This window comes from Pteropus alecto, unplaced genomic scaffold (genome assembly GCF_000325575.1).
Source record: "Pteropus alecto unplaced genomic scaffold, ASM32557v1 scaffold306, whole genome shotgun sequence".
Taxonomy (NCBI): Eukaryota; Metazoa; Chordata; class Mammalia; order Chiroptera; family Pteropodidae; genus Pteropus; species Pteropus alecto.
This window is the reverse complement of record NW_006437748.1, coordinates 362,984-383,487: the sequence shown is the minus strand read 5'-3', so window position 1 is coordinate 383,487 and position 20,504 is coordinate 362,984. Positions and strand designations below refer to the sequence as shown.

Genomic DNA, 20,504 nt, shown 5'->3' with positions numbered 1-20,504 from the left:
AAGGCAGATTTTCTTCTAGTTCCAAAATGCTGTGATTCTATTTTTAGTTGGATAAATTATATGTAAACAAAATGAACATTACTTCTACCCAACATAATATATATGCATTTACTTAATACTTTATTCACAACAGAATACAGGCACTAGCAACTGTCTAAATGTGAAGATATTTATGTCAAATTCTAAGGGAAAAAATTAAGAATAGAATAATTTAAAAAAATTATTCTTCAAGTTTTATACTTTTATGTCTATATTATGCTTTATGTATACCAATTATACATGCTGAAATAAAAATACTAAGTAAATAAAACATATATTATTTAAGTAATATGAGTGAAGTACACTTGAACAAAGCTGCCTATTTTGTAATGGTTTATTCTTTTGAAGTAAATAAAACATAAATTGTAAAGATCAACATAGTTTTGCCAAGCAATATGCTTTTAACGTTTGTAAATTTTTGTTTAACTACTGATGACTAGATTGGTATCATTTTTCATCTTTACAAATATCACATGTGGTTAATATATCCATAACATTCAAACACAGCCCAATCAAAATTTGTATTTTTTTATGAAGTTGCTGGCCATACATATAATTCTTCCCTTATAAGAGTTTACCAACTAGTTATTTATATTTAGTATGAACATATGCTTAGCCGAAATGTATAGTTTATATAATTATAAATCAAGAAGTGTGAAAAAGCAAAGTAAAATGACTGCTTCCGGGAAAGTCCTGATATTTTGGTAAAGATTTGAGCATGAGAAGAGTTTTGTTCATCTTATGAATTTCGGAATTTAAATTTAACTCAATAACAACTATATAATGGCCATACTTACTGTTGAACCTCACTGTAAAACTACATATCAGATACATATTTACTTTTTTTAAATTTGTTTTAATCAAATAATGAGCATTTGAGAGCTTTGTTTATGGTTTAGTTTGCAGAGAGTAATATGCAAGAGAAAGCAATGATACTTCTGGCTAAATGTTATAGCTGAAATTCTCCTAGTTGACTAAAACTGGGGGAAGATTGTTGCAAGAAATGTTATGCAATCTATATTGGTTATGCACATTTGAATAATTAATTGTTTTATAGCAACAAGTCGTGGGTCCTGTGTACAGAGTGATTTTCTTTATGATTATGTTTGGAATGAATCCAAACAGTCAACTACTCTCTCTCTCCCTATAGAATTCACCCTTTCAGCTTCACTGAATTGGGTTAATTAGAAAGGCAGTGGACCTCCTCTCCCCACTGCCACCTCCATAGATTTTTAGAAGGTATTTCATTGGTGTTATAACTATCTATTTAAAGAAGCAGATAACTTTTGCAGAAAAAATAATATATATAATTATGACTTATACCATATATTTGTTCCTATTTTATGTGTGTGTGTATCTGTGTGTGTATGCAAACATGCAAATATGTTCATAGCTCCTTATAGAACTAAACATGTGCTGGGTATGAGTAAAAAGTGTTCAATCTAAAGATTATTACTGGTAAAAATTTGTTGAAAAAGACCTTTTTCTTTCCATCAAGTCTACTTTGAGATTCTATGAAAAAAATCAAAATTATCTAAGATTAGAAAGTGGAAAGAGAGGGTATCACTCTCTAGTGATAGCAGGCCTGGATGGATTGCCTATCAGTTGACATGTACTATAGGAAAACATGGCTATTTGACACAAAGGCTTTTCTTTACAATTCTATTTGGAGCAAGAATACTTTCACTACCTTATAACTTCCTAGAATGATTCTTTTTTGATTCAAATTTTTTGAGTTCATGTAAATTTTTCTAGATAGCTTGTATTAACCAAACATGAAAACACTAGCTTTGTGACATGAGCAGTAGACTTGATTTGTAAAGACTATTGGAACACAAAATAAGTCATTTTGCTTTAGCTTCAAATGTTTTCTCTTTCACAAATGGAGTTAATATCGTCAACAACAATATCTATAATTCACATATTCCAAGTCCTTATTCTATACCAGGGACTTCAATCAGTACCTCACACGAGATATCTCATTTAGTCATCAGAGCAACCTAACAGGCTCTTCTTTGATGCAAATTACCTTATACACATCGGTAAGTAAGAATGAAATTGGTATAATGAGGAAATTTTATTGATTCATAAGTTACTTTACAATGTATTTGTTTTGAAATATTCTACATATGCTTTTCTCATAATTAAAAAGAAAAACAGCTATGTAAGTCTTCAGAAAAAGCTAAAAATGCAGTGCCTTTAGTACAAATGAGTCTACTTTATTAGCTATGATTGATAACATGTTAATCTGGAAAAGCTGTGGGTACAGATGAAGGAGATGCAATTATTTCTCTGAATTAAAACAATAGATTAATAAAGAAGGCTAAATACTAGATCAGATTTTCAGTTTTGATGAAAGGGCATCTATTTAGAAGTAAATGGACCTCAATACCTACTTCTTGAAGAAGCAAGCACAAACCCCAATACTTTTAGTTTTTGTAGTTTCGTTAGTGCTCTGGATACAAGAACACATGTTGTTCTTTTTTGTTTATTTGTTTGTTTGCTTTCGGTAACATACATAGGGTGTTATCGTGGAAACACCAGCTCTATTGTGGTATAGAGTTTGTAGAAGCAGGAAATTAAAAGTGACTGGGGTTAAGTTATTTATCTACTTACACGTAGCTGGTAAATGGGGGATCCAGGATTGGGTTCTAAGTCTGTCAATTTCAGGGCCAGTTCTCTTAACTTCTATGGGTATCAAACTATGTTTAATTCCTTTTTCCTGACTGTGACCATTTATATAGATAAAGGAAATTTTATAGGGCAATCCCATCCTATGCACCACCTATTCTACAAGACAGTTCTCTTCAAGGCGAATACCTGTTGAGGAATCGATCCCTTTATTTTCATGAAAAATATCTCTTCACTTTTAGTAATATTCTTTGTTCTGCTAATCAGTCTGATAATAATAAAATCATCCAGCTTTCTTATTAATGTTGCATAGTATATCTTATCCTTTTATTTTTAATGTATCTGTGTATTTATATTTAAAATAAAGTCAGGGGCGGGAATGGATATTGAATATTACATGGAAGAGGTTAAACAAAAGGCTTTACTGGAGAAAGAGGAAGCTCACAAAACAAGAGAGGAGGCAAAGGGACCATAATCTCCCAGATATTCTGCTGGACAGCTACTTACCAGCATTGTCTCAGAACACCAGCTGCCCAGATATGGAAATCCTTGGTCCTGCGGGAAGATAAAGTCCCCACTGCTGGGATGGAAATAGAGGGCAGAGCTTGTGGCTCAAAGCTAACCTCACTTTGGGTGTCTCCTGTTCCATTGGGAGGAGTGTGGAAGACAGTGTTGTTTAGGCAAGCCAGAGTGAACACCTATGTCCTTCTTTTTCTTCTTTTTTTTTGAAAAATATTGCTCTCTACATTGTCTTTTTTAATTGTGCTCTCCTCTCTCTCCTCTCCAAACTTTTGGTCTAAAGTAACACATGAAAATGTTGAGAGATTTTTGGCAATGTGAATGGAGGATTTTGGCAGTGTTTTAGTTTCTTTGTTTTAGTAGTGGTTAAAATAACTATTACAACTTTCTCTGGTTATAATGCAAGTGAATTATAAAGAAGAGCACATTACTCCTTTTCCTTTGTGCATCTGTGTGCTGTGTATGTGTTCTATAAAAAAACCTATTATTGCTGTTATGCACCATTAAATAAAGGCATAAACATTGTTAGTTAACCTACCGTGATAGATTTATTTTTTTATTGATCAGAAAATAGAATGCCATTTAATTTCTTAATTACATATTGAAATACAGATCAAATTATTGTTCAAAGGTTAGTTGTGTGAAGTATTTATAAACGAATGTATATAACTACATATTGAAATACAGATCAAATTATTGTTCAAAGGTTAGTTGTGTGAAGTATTTATAAACGAATGTATATAACTACATATTGAAATACAGATCAAATTATTGTTCAAAGGTTAGTTGTGTGAAGTATTTATAAACGAATGTATATTAGGCCTTAAACATATTTGTAAGTCAGAAAATGCCATCATTATCTTATCTGCACATTTGGGTGTATTATCTGTATGTTAACCATTTTCCATTTCAGTTAAAAAAAAAAGATAGAAAGATAAGTTTAACTTAATATTTGCATATATTTGTACTAGCATGTGAAAAGTAGAAGATAAAAATCTGCCATTTAGAAAAGTATGTGTAGATAAGAGTATGTGCATTTAAACATTATTTAGATTTATTGTAACAAATAATGGTTCAACATTCCCTAGGTAGACAAAGCTCATTAGTAATAATATGTTAAAGAAATAGTATAGATGATGATGATGATGATGATGATGATGATGATTAATTTACTTGGAAAATCATCCAAGGAGACCCCCCTTTTATTTGTAAATATGCAGTGATATAACATTTAGACCAATTTTGTGCCTTGAAAAAATGCAGCAGATACATTTTGCATGACTATTTTTCAAGGTAGATTCATATTTATGGATTATGTATATATATTCTTGTATGCTATCCTAAGGCAATGAATTCTCTAGATATATGCCATTTATCTTAATGCCTCTAGGAGGGTAGATTTTTATTTGCATAGCCACATCTCTCTTATATGCCATAAGTTTAGTAAAATGGATCAGCTGCATACCATGGCCCTAAGCTATAATGCATTTTGTTTGGCAAAGGGACTATAGCTCTATGGGGGAAAAAAGTGGGATCTGAGTTTCATCAGTTCTATTTTCATGTAAAATTCATGGAATCTTTTACGGAGTAAGAAAGATTAGAGGTGTACTCTCTTTCAACACTTATTCAACAAGTGTCTACAATTTAGCCCACTGAAAATAATAAGAAATCAAACAATGGAATGTTACTTTAGAACAATGTGTTGTTCTAGTCGAGTACTCCAGACATGTCTTAAAGAAGAATGACTTCTATTGTGTGTCTGCACGTTAGTTTTGTCTTTCACATTAAGATTTATGTTTTATGGATTTGCTCTGAGATAAAAGAAAAAAGAAGCAATTCTCACCATGAGAGACTCTGCTACTTCTTTTACCTCTTCCTTTCTCTTATTTTTGGGATATCTCTTTTTCATATCAGAAGTCTTACTGAGTGAACTGAAGTATCAGCCTCTGTTAATACAGGCATTTCCTTTTGGTAAGGATAAATATCAGTGATAACTCTTGTGAGAAATGTTGGACAGGGAGGGGAACAGATTCCTATTCTTAAAGGGAAACAAGAAATAGATGACAAAACCAAGTGTTTGAATCTCTGCCTCCCAGTTTCATCTCTCAACAATATTTATAAATAACATAATAAAGGTATTTTTGCCTTTTTTCAAATAAGACCTGTTTTTCTATCATGTCAGATACAAACTTGAATATTTTCTGCTTTAAAACAGGTTTGCCAGTCAACTAGGGTTTATGCATATTATCTTTGTTAAAGGACGTATACAAGTAGAATATGTTTTCAAATAACTTTCTTTGGTTTGCAGGTACAATTTTGGTGGATAACATGCTGATCAAAGGGACTGCTGGAGGACCAGACCCCACCATAGAACTTTCTTTAAAGGACAACGTGGATTACTGGGTGCTGTTGGATCCTGTTAAGCAAATGCTTTTCCTGAACAGTACAGGCAGAGTTCTGGACAGAGATGTTAGTGATTTTTTTCTTTGTCTCTGTGTTAATAACTTTATTATAATCTAAATATCTTCATGTGTTTGCTGATATGAACCAACTTTTCTTAATATAATTTGAGTTTATTTTATGTGTTTATCAACAAAAACATTTTTTTTTTTTTAACTCCTTGAAAGAAGAAAAAGGAAGAGACCATCTGCCTCTGAGATATTCAGTATTTCTCCCTTTTAACATCCTGGAAACTTGTCAGATTTCTGAAACAAGGAGAGAATAGAGTACTCAAAATAAAGGAGTGGTAACCATAGAAAAATAAGATAAACAAGGTGATAATCCATGGCAAGGTGTGAACACAAAACTAGGTGTTGACTTAAGAACAAAGAGTTTAGTGGGAAGGAATACAAACAGGTAGCTGCTCTTTCAAGCAGTAAGCGTTAGTTTAGGGATGAGTTTGTGGTAATGTGCTTACAGAACTGTAAAAAATGCTAAAAGAAGGTGAATAGAAGTTTCCTGACAATGTCCCAGTCCAGTTGTTCTCAGGCAGCATGAGCTAAGTGTTTTGTTATTCAGAATAGCTCAATTACCAAATTCATTGAATGTCTCATTTCTGAACAAGCTTAAAAACTTGAGTAGATTTATTTTGATGTAACTTTATTCTCATTTATTTGCAATTCAATCTTGAGTGCAGAGATGAGCGTGTGTGTGGTGGAGAGTTGCTTAATAACTAGTAATTGTACCTCCTGTACATGGGAAAACACAAAGAGTACATCTAAATGTGTGTACTCTCAAATTTCTAGTTTATGAAATCCAAATGTCAGATGTTCAGTTTAGTGATTCTGAATCTTCTCACTACCTTGCTCAGGATTTATGATCCACTTTATCATATGGTGTAAAATAGATGATTCCTAATCAATTTCACATTTAAAATTTAGAGTCTTTAAGAGCTTTGTGGTGAGGTGGGCAGTACATCAGACTGTCCCACCAATATGGGCTGTATTTGTACACTGGGGAGGCCCATAATTCAGTTGAGCAGTAGTGGCAGATGTGAAACATGGGTAGCAGCAGAGAATAGAAATGAGACTATTGCACTCAACTTAGAGAAAAAAAAAAGTCATCTTAGATGTTGTCCCCGTCCCCACCACTGCACCCCCACTCACTATGTCCTTTCACCACGCGACAGTCTTTACACCCCACAGTTTACAATTATGCAGTTATGGCTGGGTAGCTAAGAAGGTATAAAATGAAATAAAGACAGCTGCTATCTTTGCATTTATATTATCTTAATTTATCTTATCATAAATCTTACTTTTATGAAAGCAATCTAGATAATAGCCACATTGACAAGCTGCAAGATCCTCTCTGCTCCCCACCCTGCCAGATGCATTACTCATAAGCATCCTTTACTGGCCCTAATTAGGGACATTCATATCTAAGTCATATGAATTTTATAATGTAACACGTTAGAAGAATTATATAATATTTACCTATTTTAGACTGTCATTTTATATTTTGTTTCCTTTTTTAAAAAAAATTACCTTATAGTTGATTATAATAATGTACTGGTTTACTAGTAAATTACTTTCTTTTTGGAACCTTTTTGTTTTCTTCATTTGATTATAAAGCGCAAGTTCTAAGTCTGAATTATGAGTCGAGAGGAAGAATGTGCTTCAGTATAAATGAATGGTGTTCCATCTATTCAGCCTATAAAATTGTTTTAATTTTAATTACTTGTCAAAAATTATCTTAACTCAGCACCTATCTGTTTTATGTGAAGTACAGACCATTGCTAGTAGAAAAGTAGCATGGTAAGTCAATGCTTTTAACCCAAATCTAATCACTACTGGAAATTATGGATTCGTTTAATTGTAAAACAATATAAGCTTGGAGTAAACATATCAGAAAAAGAACTCAAGTCAGTGGGTGAAGAGTGTTAAATATATCAATATCATAGACAAGAAAAATGATTTGATTTTAGCAAAATTGTAAATTTACCCAGGGCTGAGAAAACTACATGGCCTTGGGCCATATAGTCTCTAATCTCTACCTTTGTCTGTGCATGTGCTGTATTTTTCTCTCTGCAGATTAGATTTCTGTGTACACATAATTTTGTTCCCTTACTTTTTTGGTTTGCACTTGGCTTTGGCTCTTATTAATGTTCACTTCACTCCAGCTCCCAGTAAGCTTCAATGCAATGCCTGCTACAGACTGACCATTGTCACTGTGCTTTTTCTAATTAGTGAGAGAGAGCATCTAAATGGTCACTGACTTAATTGAATTATAGCTAGAGAAATGGGGATGAGGTCATATGGTAAATGTGTGTTCAAATATACCTACCCTTTCAGCAGCAGTTAGGAGAAGTGCATTTTCCAGAGAAGACATTCCAAATCATGTTTTCTATACTTTGTTCATTGAGGCCATAAACTATCTCTTAATGGAAACATGTGAACAATTATGGATACATAAAACTAAAAAAAAATGTAATATAAATAAATATTTTTAAGATTAAATATTAAAAAATAAGCTAATAAACTAATGATCATGAAAATTTCTGAGGACAAAAATAAACAGAAAAATTCCCAAGCCCCCAATATTTATATTTTATTAAAAACTTTTGCATGACTTTGTATAAATATAAGCCTCACAAAGAACTTGGACTCCTCTGCCCAGGAGAATATCTATTTAACTACTGTTTCATACTTTTATCTCCACTGGGCATCTTGCATTTGCATCCATCAGCATAACTCCAGTACAAGCCCTCTTAGTTCTCACTTGTACTTCAGGATAATCTTCTAATAGTTCTCTTCATAGTATTTCATGATTCAAACTGTTCTAGATTTAGTGCCCCAAAACAGAGTTCTGACCTTGTCAGTAGATGACTTCCTTGCAAACTGGCTTATCTGGATCTTGAGGTTTCCTAGATTCAAGCTGCTACCTCTCTCACTTCCTTTTATTTAGAAACACATAGATTCTGATATAGGAGAACTAAACTAATCTATCTCTGTTCTCTTAAACAACATCTATTTTTTTTTTTTTTTTTTTAATCATGACTTCTCTAATGCTCTTTTGGGTCTACATTTTAAAATTACCTTTATTCATTGCCATCAGTTGAATGTTATCGACTATCAAGATGTCTCAGATGCTACTTTATACATTAAATATTTCCTGATGGTAACACTGGCATGTAATTTCTTACTTTAAACTCCAGAGCCTCCAAAACTCCTTTTGACTTGCGTTTAGTGATTTATGTTTATCTTGTATCAATTTTACAGGGTTTACTTAGTGCACAAGGACTATGTCATATTAATCCCAACCCAAATTGAACTATGTGTATAATAACATAATTAAATAAACTAAATGTCCTTACTGTGAAAAATCTACAAATTTATCTAAATATTATGTAACCTCATTATATTTTTAAATCCGTACTTTCTTCTGTAGGCAAATTCTATAAATACACCATTCATTGTGTAAGTTTAATTTGTGAAAGACACTCATAATTCTGGCCAGCCATTTCCTATGTTTGTTTCATTATTTAAAAATAATTTCTACAGCATAGTGTGCCTTATTTCCTTTTACTGTCTTCCAGTTTATTTGTGAAGTGATGAAGATTTTTCATTTTGTAAAGGTAGAAATTACATGGAAGGAAAATCATGGCAAAAATCTTTCATTCCTATGAGGATTAAATAAACTTTACCTTTGCTTTATGAAAAAATAAAATCGATTCTTATACAGGTTTGCTAAAAATGTATCCCTCCGAATCATTTAACCCTTCAAATAACATGGTTTCTAGAAAAACTCAATTCCCCTTAGACTGAGGATGTGTACTATAATCAACACCAAAACATCAATAAATTTGCTATAAAAACTTAAATTTTTATGTGGAATTCTAAGTGATTTTTCTGAAAAGCTCAACACAATTTGTTATTTTTGTCTTTTTTTAAATTACAAAATACATACATATTTGCTGGAAAATTGTCTACCCCTACTTTTTGCTCTCAACTATACTTTTCAAAGATAACCTCTTTCAATATACCATTCCTGCACTTTATCAATGCATATCAAAACCTATACACACATATATACTACGATACAGATATGCAAATATACATTCAGATATTATGCTACTCATTTTTAAATTCAGAGAATAGTTTGCATGTCTAGGAATATATGAAATGTGGTTGTTTTAAATAATTACCAAAACAATTTATACAGTTTTTTCTTCTTTGTTTTATGAATGAAGCACTTAAGAGAATTAGAGAAGATAAAATTGCCATGACTTATTTTTGCCAGCAGTTATGAAAGATAAAACAACATTTTTCTAACGGATTTCTAAACATTTTAAAGGCCCTAAACTCTCCCTAACCGACTTAGTAGAACTGTACTTGATATATTTATGACCTTCTTATACAGCAGAATAGAATCTATTCTAACATGAGATTACAATGTATGTTATATATTAGCTACAGGGAATTCTTGCCTTCAATGTGAACCATTATGGTTGGAATTTATTGCAAGCTGAGTTCTATCTGTACTACTAACAGTTGCATAGAGAGCTAAAGTTGAGAGTGACAAGAGTTCCAGATGACCTGGTTATATCTAATTTATGGGCACTTAGCAGGAATAAGTGGGCTCAGTGCATAGTGCATCTGATCCTCTATTTGCAAAGACTGTGACCTTTCTGTCCTAGTGCTACTACTCAATATAGAATTAGAAGTTGAGATGAAATGGTTTTATAGGTCTCTCTTGCAATATTTAGAAGACTTATAACTTTAAAACATGATTCACCTGACTGTCTTGAGAAGGTGTGCCAAGGGCTAATAGTACAAATATTTATTCTGTTTTTTTACTTTACAAATGAAATATGCAGGACTTTCCTTAAATGTCTATTAAAGCAAACACTTTAAAACTCATAGTAAAGATGGAGGTCATCTAATTAAAATTCTTTCCAAAAAACTTCTAAGACCTAGTCTTGTTAAGAGATCTTTTAGACTCAAGCTTGTATATTTTTAGTGACAGAGCTTGCTTTATAAGATAGTCTATTCTATTCTCACAGATTTAGATTAATGGAAAATCTCTACTTATATTGAAAACATAGGCTCTGTAATACTTTATATTAATTGATCTTATTTCTGCTATATGGAACTGCAACACTGAAAGTTTGCTAGATCTTTTCACAACAACCATTCAGATGTCTGACAAATCTTGTGTTTTTAAGTTTAAACATCCTCAAATTTTGCCACATATTTTAATGTGTTATCTTACTCATCCAAAAAAATGGGCCTTATTAAATCCACCTATTTCTGCATCTAGTATTATTAATGAATATGAAGTTTGTATTATTGTTCCAGCAGCCCATTTATAGTGTTGGCATATAAACTCATCTTTCTCTCATCAGAATTACACAATTTTCACATTGATATTTGTAGCCATTTATTATATTTAGGTAAGTTTTTTTCTAATATAAATGAAGTGATTGAAATTTATTATTATGATAGTATATCATTTTTATAATACTTATCTTTACAATAAGTTATTTTGACTTATTAAAATTATTTGAACCTTGTCTTTTGTCATTAAATGTATTATATATCCTTCTGAGTTTTATGACATTCACAGATTTTATACGCATAACTTTAACGCCTTCATTTATGTTAATGATTTAAAGTGGAATGGAATAGATATTAGAACACAGAGCTATATAGCACGTCACTGGAGACCTTCCTCCATTTTTTCCAGGTACAATTATTCAGACAGGTACAAATCAATTCGACTACCTTCTTTATTGGCTGTATAAATATCTTGAGATTAAACAGGTTTTGCTTTAGGTTAGATATAGTTTCTACAACATTCTTCTCATTTAGAAATGTGGCATGTGACATTTTTAATGAACATATCCTAGCTTCTGGTAATCATTGCTGTATCTTTAAATTGGTTTTAATTCATGTATTTGATAATTTAATATCTAGGATTATAAATTTGTATTTTGTGGATTGTACATTTTTCACTTTTTTGGAAATTTAGCTTTTTGTAAATTAAATAAAATGTTTTACATTCATTAAATGTTAATATGTGCCTAACAGAATAATCTCATTTAACTTACAATCATATCAGTGTTTATTATTACCCCATTTGTAGAGACAAGCAAACTAAACACAGAGAGATTTTACACCCAGATCATACAGTTAATAGGTTATAGAACTGAGTTTGGAAGCAAAGCAGTTTGACTTGGGTAGTACATGGTCATCTGTCCTAGGCACAGTGATAGTTACTGGGTAAAGATATTTAGTTATGACCAAAACAATACCCCATGTTTTATGGAGCTTCCAGTCTACTGAAGGGAGGCAAACTAAAATAAATATATGAAATGTGTAATATGCCAAGCGGTGGATGAGAAATGAAATTAAAAAAAAAAATAGTGAAGAGTGAGGTTGAAAGGGGAGAGCAGGCTGGGAACATGGTATTTTAGATGGGGTGGTAAGAACAGTTCGTTCTGATAAAATGATATATTTAGAGGGAAAATTTTATAAGCTTGAAAAAGATTTTAAAAATTACAGAGATATATACTTTGACTCTAGAGTCAAAGAGATGTAGGTGTGCAGCCAAATTCTGCAAGCCCTTAGCTATATGAGTAGATAAGTGAGTTTCCCTTTGATGACACTATTCTCCAACTAATTTATTGTAAAAAATAATTAGGCAACTTAGCACATATTTGTGTGTAGAATGGTTATTAAATTATCATTTATAATGACAAATATTGACAACATAAAACATGTTTTACTTAGGTAAATTATGCTATAGACTTATAATGGAGTGAGCACTGTTAAATCGTATAATGTAATAGATAATTGTATATACCAAAATGTTATACTAAATCTATATTTGCAAACATGGGATGATATTCATTTTGACTCTGGTAGTACACAATCGTCTGTCCTAGGCACAGTGCTAGTTACTGGTAAAGAAATTTAGTCATGACCAAATTGTGTGTGTGTGTGTGTGTGTGTGTATAATAGGTGTATATTTGATGAAGGGAGAGATTAGCAAAATAAGCATTTAAATGTATAAAATGAGTAAGTTTCATTGGATCGTGAATTGATTCTCTTCTTTTGCTAATCGGTATTTTAATTTTTATTAGCTATCAACATGTAATATTTTAGCAAAAATAAAAATGAACACAAATGTTATACAATCCTTTCCCAAATATTTTTTTAACATTGTTTTTATAAATTCAAAATTCATATCATTGTTGCTTTAACTTTTAGAGGGCCAAAATTTGTTTTATCCTATCAAATTGCAACATTAATTTTGTTATTGTATTCATCACCAGTTTTCTAATTGAGAACATGATGCTATTTGAGACCTTATATTTTGAGACACCAAACTGAGCAATGAAATAATCATGTCTTCTCTTGTCCTTAAAATAGTGCAAAATGGATCAATTTTTGTAGATTATATTTTAAAAATATGAACAAGCATGGACAATTTTATTAACCAAACAAGTGCTTTAACAGTTTTTTTTTTTAAGATGTAATTTCTGCATTGCAGCCACCTATGAACATACACTCCATCGTGGTGCAAGTCCAATGCATCAACAAAAAAGTGGGCACTGTTATCTACCATGAAGTTCGAATTGTGGTGAGAGATAGGAATGACAACTCACCTACATTCAAGCATGAGAGCTACTATGCCACAGTGAATGAGGTCAGTTTCCATGCACTCTCCCTGTGTGTACTTTTGATTGATATATGTAACTAATTGCATACTATAAATGTTTTGAAATGAGTCTTCTATAATAATAAGTTTAACTGATTAGAAATATGAAGAAAACATTTTAAGGAATACTGCTTTAGAAGAAATAAAGTATGGTGGACTTCTGATATGACTTTAAGAATTCACTTTGCCACAGCAAAAATTTTGGTTTATTTATAATAACCCAAATATTGATATTTGTGATCATCTTGGACAATTTTATGTCTGAATCCACATGCAGTTTTACTGAGGCTCAACAGGAGTTTTTAGTCATATTGTAAGGTGATGAGCTTGTTTTCTTGATATCTGTAAAATGTTAGCAATAATTAAATACTGGAAGAAAATATTTATTTAGGCCTCTATTAATTTAAAGTTATTTCTTCAATTTTAAAATCTAGTTTTGCCACATTCAAAATATTTAAATATAAATTGTAACTTCTTGTAAGAAAATACTGATCAAATTATAAAAATTATTTTGAAAGTAATCATATTACTTTTATTACAACATGTCTTTTTTGGTCATTTATTGATTTGCTTTGTTTTGTTCTTCTGAGATAAAATCCATGAGTCAAGAATCACTTTTATGTTATTTTTAAAATAGTGTTTGCTCTACGTGTTTTGTTATTCCATTACATTAGAAAATATTACCAAGGTACCTCTATTATCACCTATTATATGTACTTAAATCTTAAAAAATGCATACCTACTTTATATGAGGAAATCCATGTAATTTGGGTATTAAACATAACACTGAGGCTTTTACCATCTAAAAACTTTTTTGAAACCAATAAAATGTATCTTATTTATTTATTTTAATTTTTCAATTGGAATTGACATTCAATATTGTTTTATATTAGTTTCAGTTATACAATATAGTGGTTAGACATTTACATAGTTTACAAAGTGATTCCCTCGATCAGTTTAGTACCCACCTAGCACTGTACATAGTTATTACAATGCTATCGACTATGTTACCTATGCCATACTTTACATCCCAGTGACTTTTTTATAACTACCAATATGTACTTTTTAATCTACATTTTTCACCCAGCCCCTGCCAACTCTCTTTCCATCTGGCAATCACCAGTTTGTTCTCTGTATGCATGAGTCTGTTTTCATTTTATTCACTTATTTTTTTCCTTAGATTCCACATATAAGTGAAATCATATGGTATTTGTCTTTCTCAGTCCGACATATTTCACTTAGCACAGTGCCCTCTAAATCATCCATGTCGTTGCAGAGAGTAAGATCTCCTTTTTTTAAATGGCTAATATCCAGTCGTATATATATACCAAAATTGCTTCATCCAATCATCTTTTAATGGGCACATAGGTTGCATTCATGTCTTGGCTACTGTAAAAAATGCTGCAGTGAACAAAAGGGTGTATGCATATTTTTCAAGGTAATGTTTTGGTTTTCTTTGAATAAATACCCAAAAGTGTAATTTCCGGGTCATGAGGTAGAAAGTTCTGTTTAATCTTTTAAAGAATCTCAAAACGGCTTTCCATAATGGCTATACCAATTTGCTATCCCACGAATAGTGTACAAAGATTCCCTTTTCTTTACATCCTCACCAAAATTTGTTTTTTGAATTCTTAATGATAGCCATTCTGACAAGTACGAAGTGATATCTCACTTTTTAATATAATTTAATTTTATTATTAGTTTCAAATATACGGTACATTGCTTAGACATTTATATAGTTTGTGAAATGATCCCCTATCTTCCCTTTGGCTCTACACATTGTCATTTTATTAGTGCCGACTGCCATGCTCCCCATCCCTATGACCATCTATCGGTCACTAATTTGTACTTCTTTAACCTTTCACCACTTTCTCCCAGACCTACCACCCCTCTCCCGTTTGGCTGTCACCAGATTGTCTTCTCTATTTGTGAGTCTGTTTTCAATTAGTTTGTTCTTTTTGTTCCTTAGATTTTGCATATAAGTGAAATCATATGGTATTTATCTTTCTCTGACTTATTTCACTCAGCATAATAACCAATAGGTCCATCCATGTTGTTGCAAATGGTAGGATTTCATTTTTTAATGGCTAAGTAATATTCTATTGTATATATGAACCATAACTTCTTTATCCAATCATCTGTTGATAGATATTTAGGTTGCTTCCATATCTTGGCTATTGTAAATAGAGCTGCCATGAACATAGGGATACATAGATCTTTACAAATTATTGTTTTGTTTTGGTTTTGGTTTTGTTTTTTTTTTGATAAATACCCAGGAGTGCACTTGCTAGGTCAAAAGGTATATCCATTTATAATCTTTTGAGAAACCTCTAGACTGTTTTCCATAGTGGCTGTAACAACTTGCAATCCCAACAGTGTATGAGAGTTCTCTTTTCTCCACATCCTTGCCAATACTTAGTCTCTTGATTTATTGATGATAGCCATTCTGACTGTGGTTTTAATTTGCATTTATCTGATAATTAGTGATGTTGAGCATCTTTTCATATGTCTATTAGCTATCTGTTGATCCTCTTTGGAGAAATGCCTTCTGGTCCTTTGCCCACTTTTTAATTGGATTGTTTATTTTTTTGGTGTTAACTTGTGTGAGTTCTTTATAAAGTCGAATGTATCATAGGCAAATACCTTCTCCCACTCAGCAGATTTTTTCATTTTGTTAACAGTTTTCTTTACTGTACAAAGAAAATGTATATGTAGTCCTATTTGTTTCTTTTTTCTTTTGTTTCCCTTGTCTAAGGAAATACATCAGAAAAAAAAAAATTATTACTAAGAGCAAGATGAGAGAGTTTGCTGCCTATGTTTTCTTCTAGATGTTTTATGGTTTTGAGTCTTACATTTAAGTTTTTAATCCATTTCGAGTTTATTCTTGTATGTGGTGCAAGAAGGTAGTCTAGTTTCATTGTTTTGCATGTATCTGTCCAGTTTTCCTAGCACCATTTATTTAATAGACTGTCTTTACTCCATTGTATATTCTTGCCTCCTTTGTCATAGATTAATGACCATAAAGGCATGGATTTGTTTCTGGGCTCTCTTTTCTGTTCTATTGATCTATATCTCTTTTTATGCCAGTACCATGCTGTTTTGATTACTATAGTTTACAGTACAGTTTGCTATCAGGTAGAGTAATTACCTCCAACGTTATTCTTCTTTCTCAAGATTAGGAGTCATTTATGGTTCCATATAAATTTTAGGATTATTTGTTTAGTTCAGTGCAAAATGCCTTTAGCATTTTGACAGGGAATGCATTAAACCTATAGATTGCTTTGGGTAGTATGGACATTTTAACAATGTTAATTGTTCCTGTCCATGAGAACAGTGTATGGTTCCATTAATTTGTGTCTTCTTCAGTTTCTTCAATGATTTACAATTTTCTGAGTACAGGTCTTTTACCTCCTTGGTTAAATTTATTCCTAGGTATTTTTCTTTTTGTGTGCATGCAATTGTGAATGGATGTTTTCTTAATTTCTCTTTCTGATAGTTCATTGTTGGCGTGTAAAAATGTGGCTTATTTCTGAATATCGATTTTATATCCTGCTACCTTACTGAATTCATTTATCATTTCTAACAATTTGTTGTGTGTGTGTGTGTGTGTGTGTGGAATTTAGGGTTCTTTATATATAGTCATGCCATCAGCAAATAACGACAGTTTTACTTCTTCCTTTCAAATTTGAATGCTTTTATTTCTTTTTCTTGTCTGTTTGCTATGTTTAGGACTTTCACTACTATGTTGAATAAGAGTGAGAAAGTGGACATTTTTATCTTGTTCCTGATCTTAAGGAAAACACTTAGCTTTTCTTCATTGAGTATGATGTTGTGGGTTTGTCACATGTGTCTTTTCTTATGTTGAAGTATGTTCCTTCCCTCCATTCCCTCTTTTCTGAGAGTTTTTATCATTCAATAGATGCAGGATTTTGTGAAATCCTTTTTCTGCATCTGTTAATATAATCATATAATTTTTACTTTTTAATTTGTTAATGCGGCCTATCAAATTAATTGATTTACAGATATTGAAACAATCATGCATCCCAGTAATAAATCCCACTTGATCATGGTATATGATCTTTTTATTCTATTGCAAAGATTGTAAGTTTCTAGTAATGTATTCTTTTCTTCTAGAGTGTTCAATTTGTTGGCATATAATTGTTCGTAGTACTTTTTTATAATTCTTTGTATTTCTGTGGAGACATTTGTCACTTCTATTTCATTTCTGATTTTATTTATTTGAGTCCTCTCTCTTTTTTTCTTGATGAGTCTGGTTAAAGTTTTATCAATTTTATTTATCTTTACAAAGAACCAGGTTTTGGATTCATTGAGTTTTTTTGTATTGTTTTTAGACTCTATTTTGTTTATTTCTGCTCTGATTTTTATTATTTCCTTCATTCTATTTACTTTGGACTTTGTTTTTCTTTTTGTAGATCTTTTAGGTATAAGGTTAAATTGTTTGAGATTTTTTTTGTTTGTTTCTTGAGGTAAGCATGTATCGCTGTGAATTTCCCTCCTAGGACTACTTTCACTGTATCCCATTGATTTGGGGCATTGTGTTTTCATTTTCATTTGTCTCAAGGTATTTTTTGAATTTTCCCCTTTATTTCATTGTTAACCCATTCATTATTTAGTAACGTGTCATTTAGCCTCCATATGTTTGTATATTTTTCAGTTTTTTTTCTTGTAATTGATTTCTAGTTTTATTCCATGTGGTTGGTGAAGATACTTGATATGGTTTCAATCTTCTTAAATATATTTAGACTTGTTTTGTGGCCTAACATGTGGTCTATCTTGGTAAATGTTCCATGTGAACTTGAGAAGCATGTGTATTCTGCTGCTTTGGAGTAAAACACTCTAAAAAAAATCAGTGAAATCCATCTGGTCTAGTGTATCATTTAAGGCTGCTGTTTCTTTGTTGATTTATCTTCTGGAAGATCTGTTCACTGGAGTCAGTAGGGTGTTAAAGTCCCCTGCTATGACTGTATTACCGTCAATCTCCTCTTTTATGTTGGTCAATATTTGCTTTATATATTTAGGTGCTTCGGTATTTGGTACATAAATGTTTACTAGGGTTATATCCTCTTGTTAGATTGAACCCTTAATCATTGCGTAATGTTTTATTTTTTCTCTCTTATAATCTTCGTTTTAAAGTCTATTTTGTCTGATATAAGTATTGCTAGCCCAAAGTTTTTTTTTTTTTGTTTTCATTTGTATGAAATATCTTTTTTCATTTCTTTTAGTCTGTGTGTGTCTTTCAATCTGAAGTAGGTCTCTTGTAGACAGTATATGTATGGGTCTTATTTTCTTAATGTCTTAAACAGAGCATTTATTCTATGTCTTAAATAGAGCATTTATTCTGTTTATACTTAAAGTGATTATTTATAGGTACATAGTTATTTCCATTTTAAACAGAGCATTTATTCTATGTCTTAAATAGAGCATTTATTCTGTTTATACTTAAAGTGATCCTATGTCTTAAACAGAGCATTTATTCTGTTTATACTTAAAGTGATTATTTATAGGTACATAGTTATTTCCATTTTATTATTTATATTTATATTTTTTTCTTTCCCTTCTTCTTCATAAGGTCCCTCTAACATTTCTTTAATACTGGCTTGATGGTGATGAATTTCTTTAGCTTTTTTCCTGTCTAGTAAGCTGTCTCTTCAGTTTTAATTGATAGCCTTCCTGGGTTGAGTAGTCTTGGCTGTAGGTCCTTGATTTTCATCACTCTGAATATATTATGCCTATCCCTTTTGGCCTGCAATGTTTCTGTTGAGAAATCAGTTGACATTCTTATCTGAATACCCTTGTAAGTAACTAGCTGTCTTTCTCTTGCTGTTTTTAGGATTCTCTTTTTATCTTTAACTTTTACCATTTTAATTATGATGTATCTTGGTGTGGGTCTGTATGGGGTTCACCTTGTTTGTGATTCTGTGAACTTCCTAGACTTGTATTTGTATTTCCTCCACCAAGTTAGGGAGATTTTCAGTCATTATTTCTTCAAATAGGTTCTCAATCCTTCGCTTTCTCTCTTCTCCTTCTGTTACTCATATGATGTGAATGCTGTTATGCTCGACATTGTCCCAGAGGTCTCCTAAACTATAATTTTTTCTGATTCTTTTTCCTTTTTGCTGTTCTGATTGTGTGTTTTCTGCTTCCTTGTCTTTCAAATAGCTGATTTGACCATTTATTTCATCTAAACTACTGTTCCTTCTAGTGTATTTTTCATTTCTGATTAGTTCTTTTTTTCTGGTTTCTACGTTTTCTTTTTATGCTTACTATCTCCTTGTTGAAGTTCTCACTGAGATTATCTATTCTTTTCTTAAGTTCATTGAGCATCTTTATAACCAGTGTTTTGAACTCTGCATCTGGTAAGTTGCTTGTCTCCATTTCATTTAGTTCTTTTTCTGGAGTCTTCTGTTCTTTCATTTGGGACTTGTGTCTTTGTTATCTCATTTTGGCTGCCTCTCTGTGTTTGTTTCTATGTATTAGGTATATCTGTTATGTCTCCCAGTTTTAGCCAGGTGACCTTATTTTGTAGATGTCCTGGATGTCTTGTGTGGCCCAATGGCTCAGTCTCCCTGATCACCTGAGCAGGGTCCTCCAGGAGTAACCCTTGTGTGAGTTGTGTGTTCCCTTCTGTCGCAGTCGAAACGTGATTGTTATTAGCATGTCAATGAGTGGGACTGACTCTTAGGCTGACTGGCTGTGAGGATTGGCCACACCCACAAAGTATGAGCTGCTGTGTGGGGACTGACCACATGGAATGAGGTTTGCCCTAGCCTGTTCATATGCCTGTTGAGACAACTCTTGGGATATGCCACATATGGGGCTTATCAGATAGAGCTCTGTTTAGTTCTAATGCTAGCCTATGGATGTGTTGGTTCTGGAGTCCCTTGGGAGAGAGTACAGTGTAAGCCAAGGTCAGCTGCTTTCTGTGACCAGTTGGGGGATACCTGATTGGAGCTACAAAGCTATCCATGTTTGGTCGCTCCCTGAGCCTGGCCTAGTGGTATGTGGGAGAGGCCACACGGTGTACCAAGGCCAGCTGCCACTAATATTGGGCCTCGGACAGCTCAGCAAAAGGCCCAGGGCACCTTCAGGGCTAAAGCTGCCTGCCAGATGCTTATTAGGCTCAGCAGCTGAAT

General features: G+C 32.2%; 1 protein-coding gene across 1 annotated transcript in view; it reads left to right on the top strand.

Annotated features, from left to right (window-relative positions):
* Nucleotides 1–20,504, top strand: part of LOC102885755 (protocadherin-15) — a gene marked incomplete at its 3' end in the record, with an annotated part of 563,452 nt that overhangs the window by 181,178 nt on the left and 361,770 nt on the right. The window contains exons 4-5 of the mRNA XM_015591761.1: nucleotides 5,498–5,658; nucleotides 13,183–13,338. Coding sequence (XP_015447247.1) covers nucleotides 5,498–5,658; nucleotides 13,183–13,338 — 317 coding nt within the window. The remainder of the gene's footprint in view (nucleotides 1–5,497; nucleotides 5,659–13,182; nucleotides 13,339–20,504) is intronic.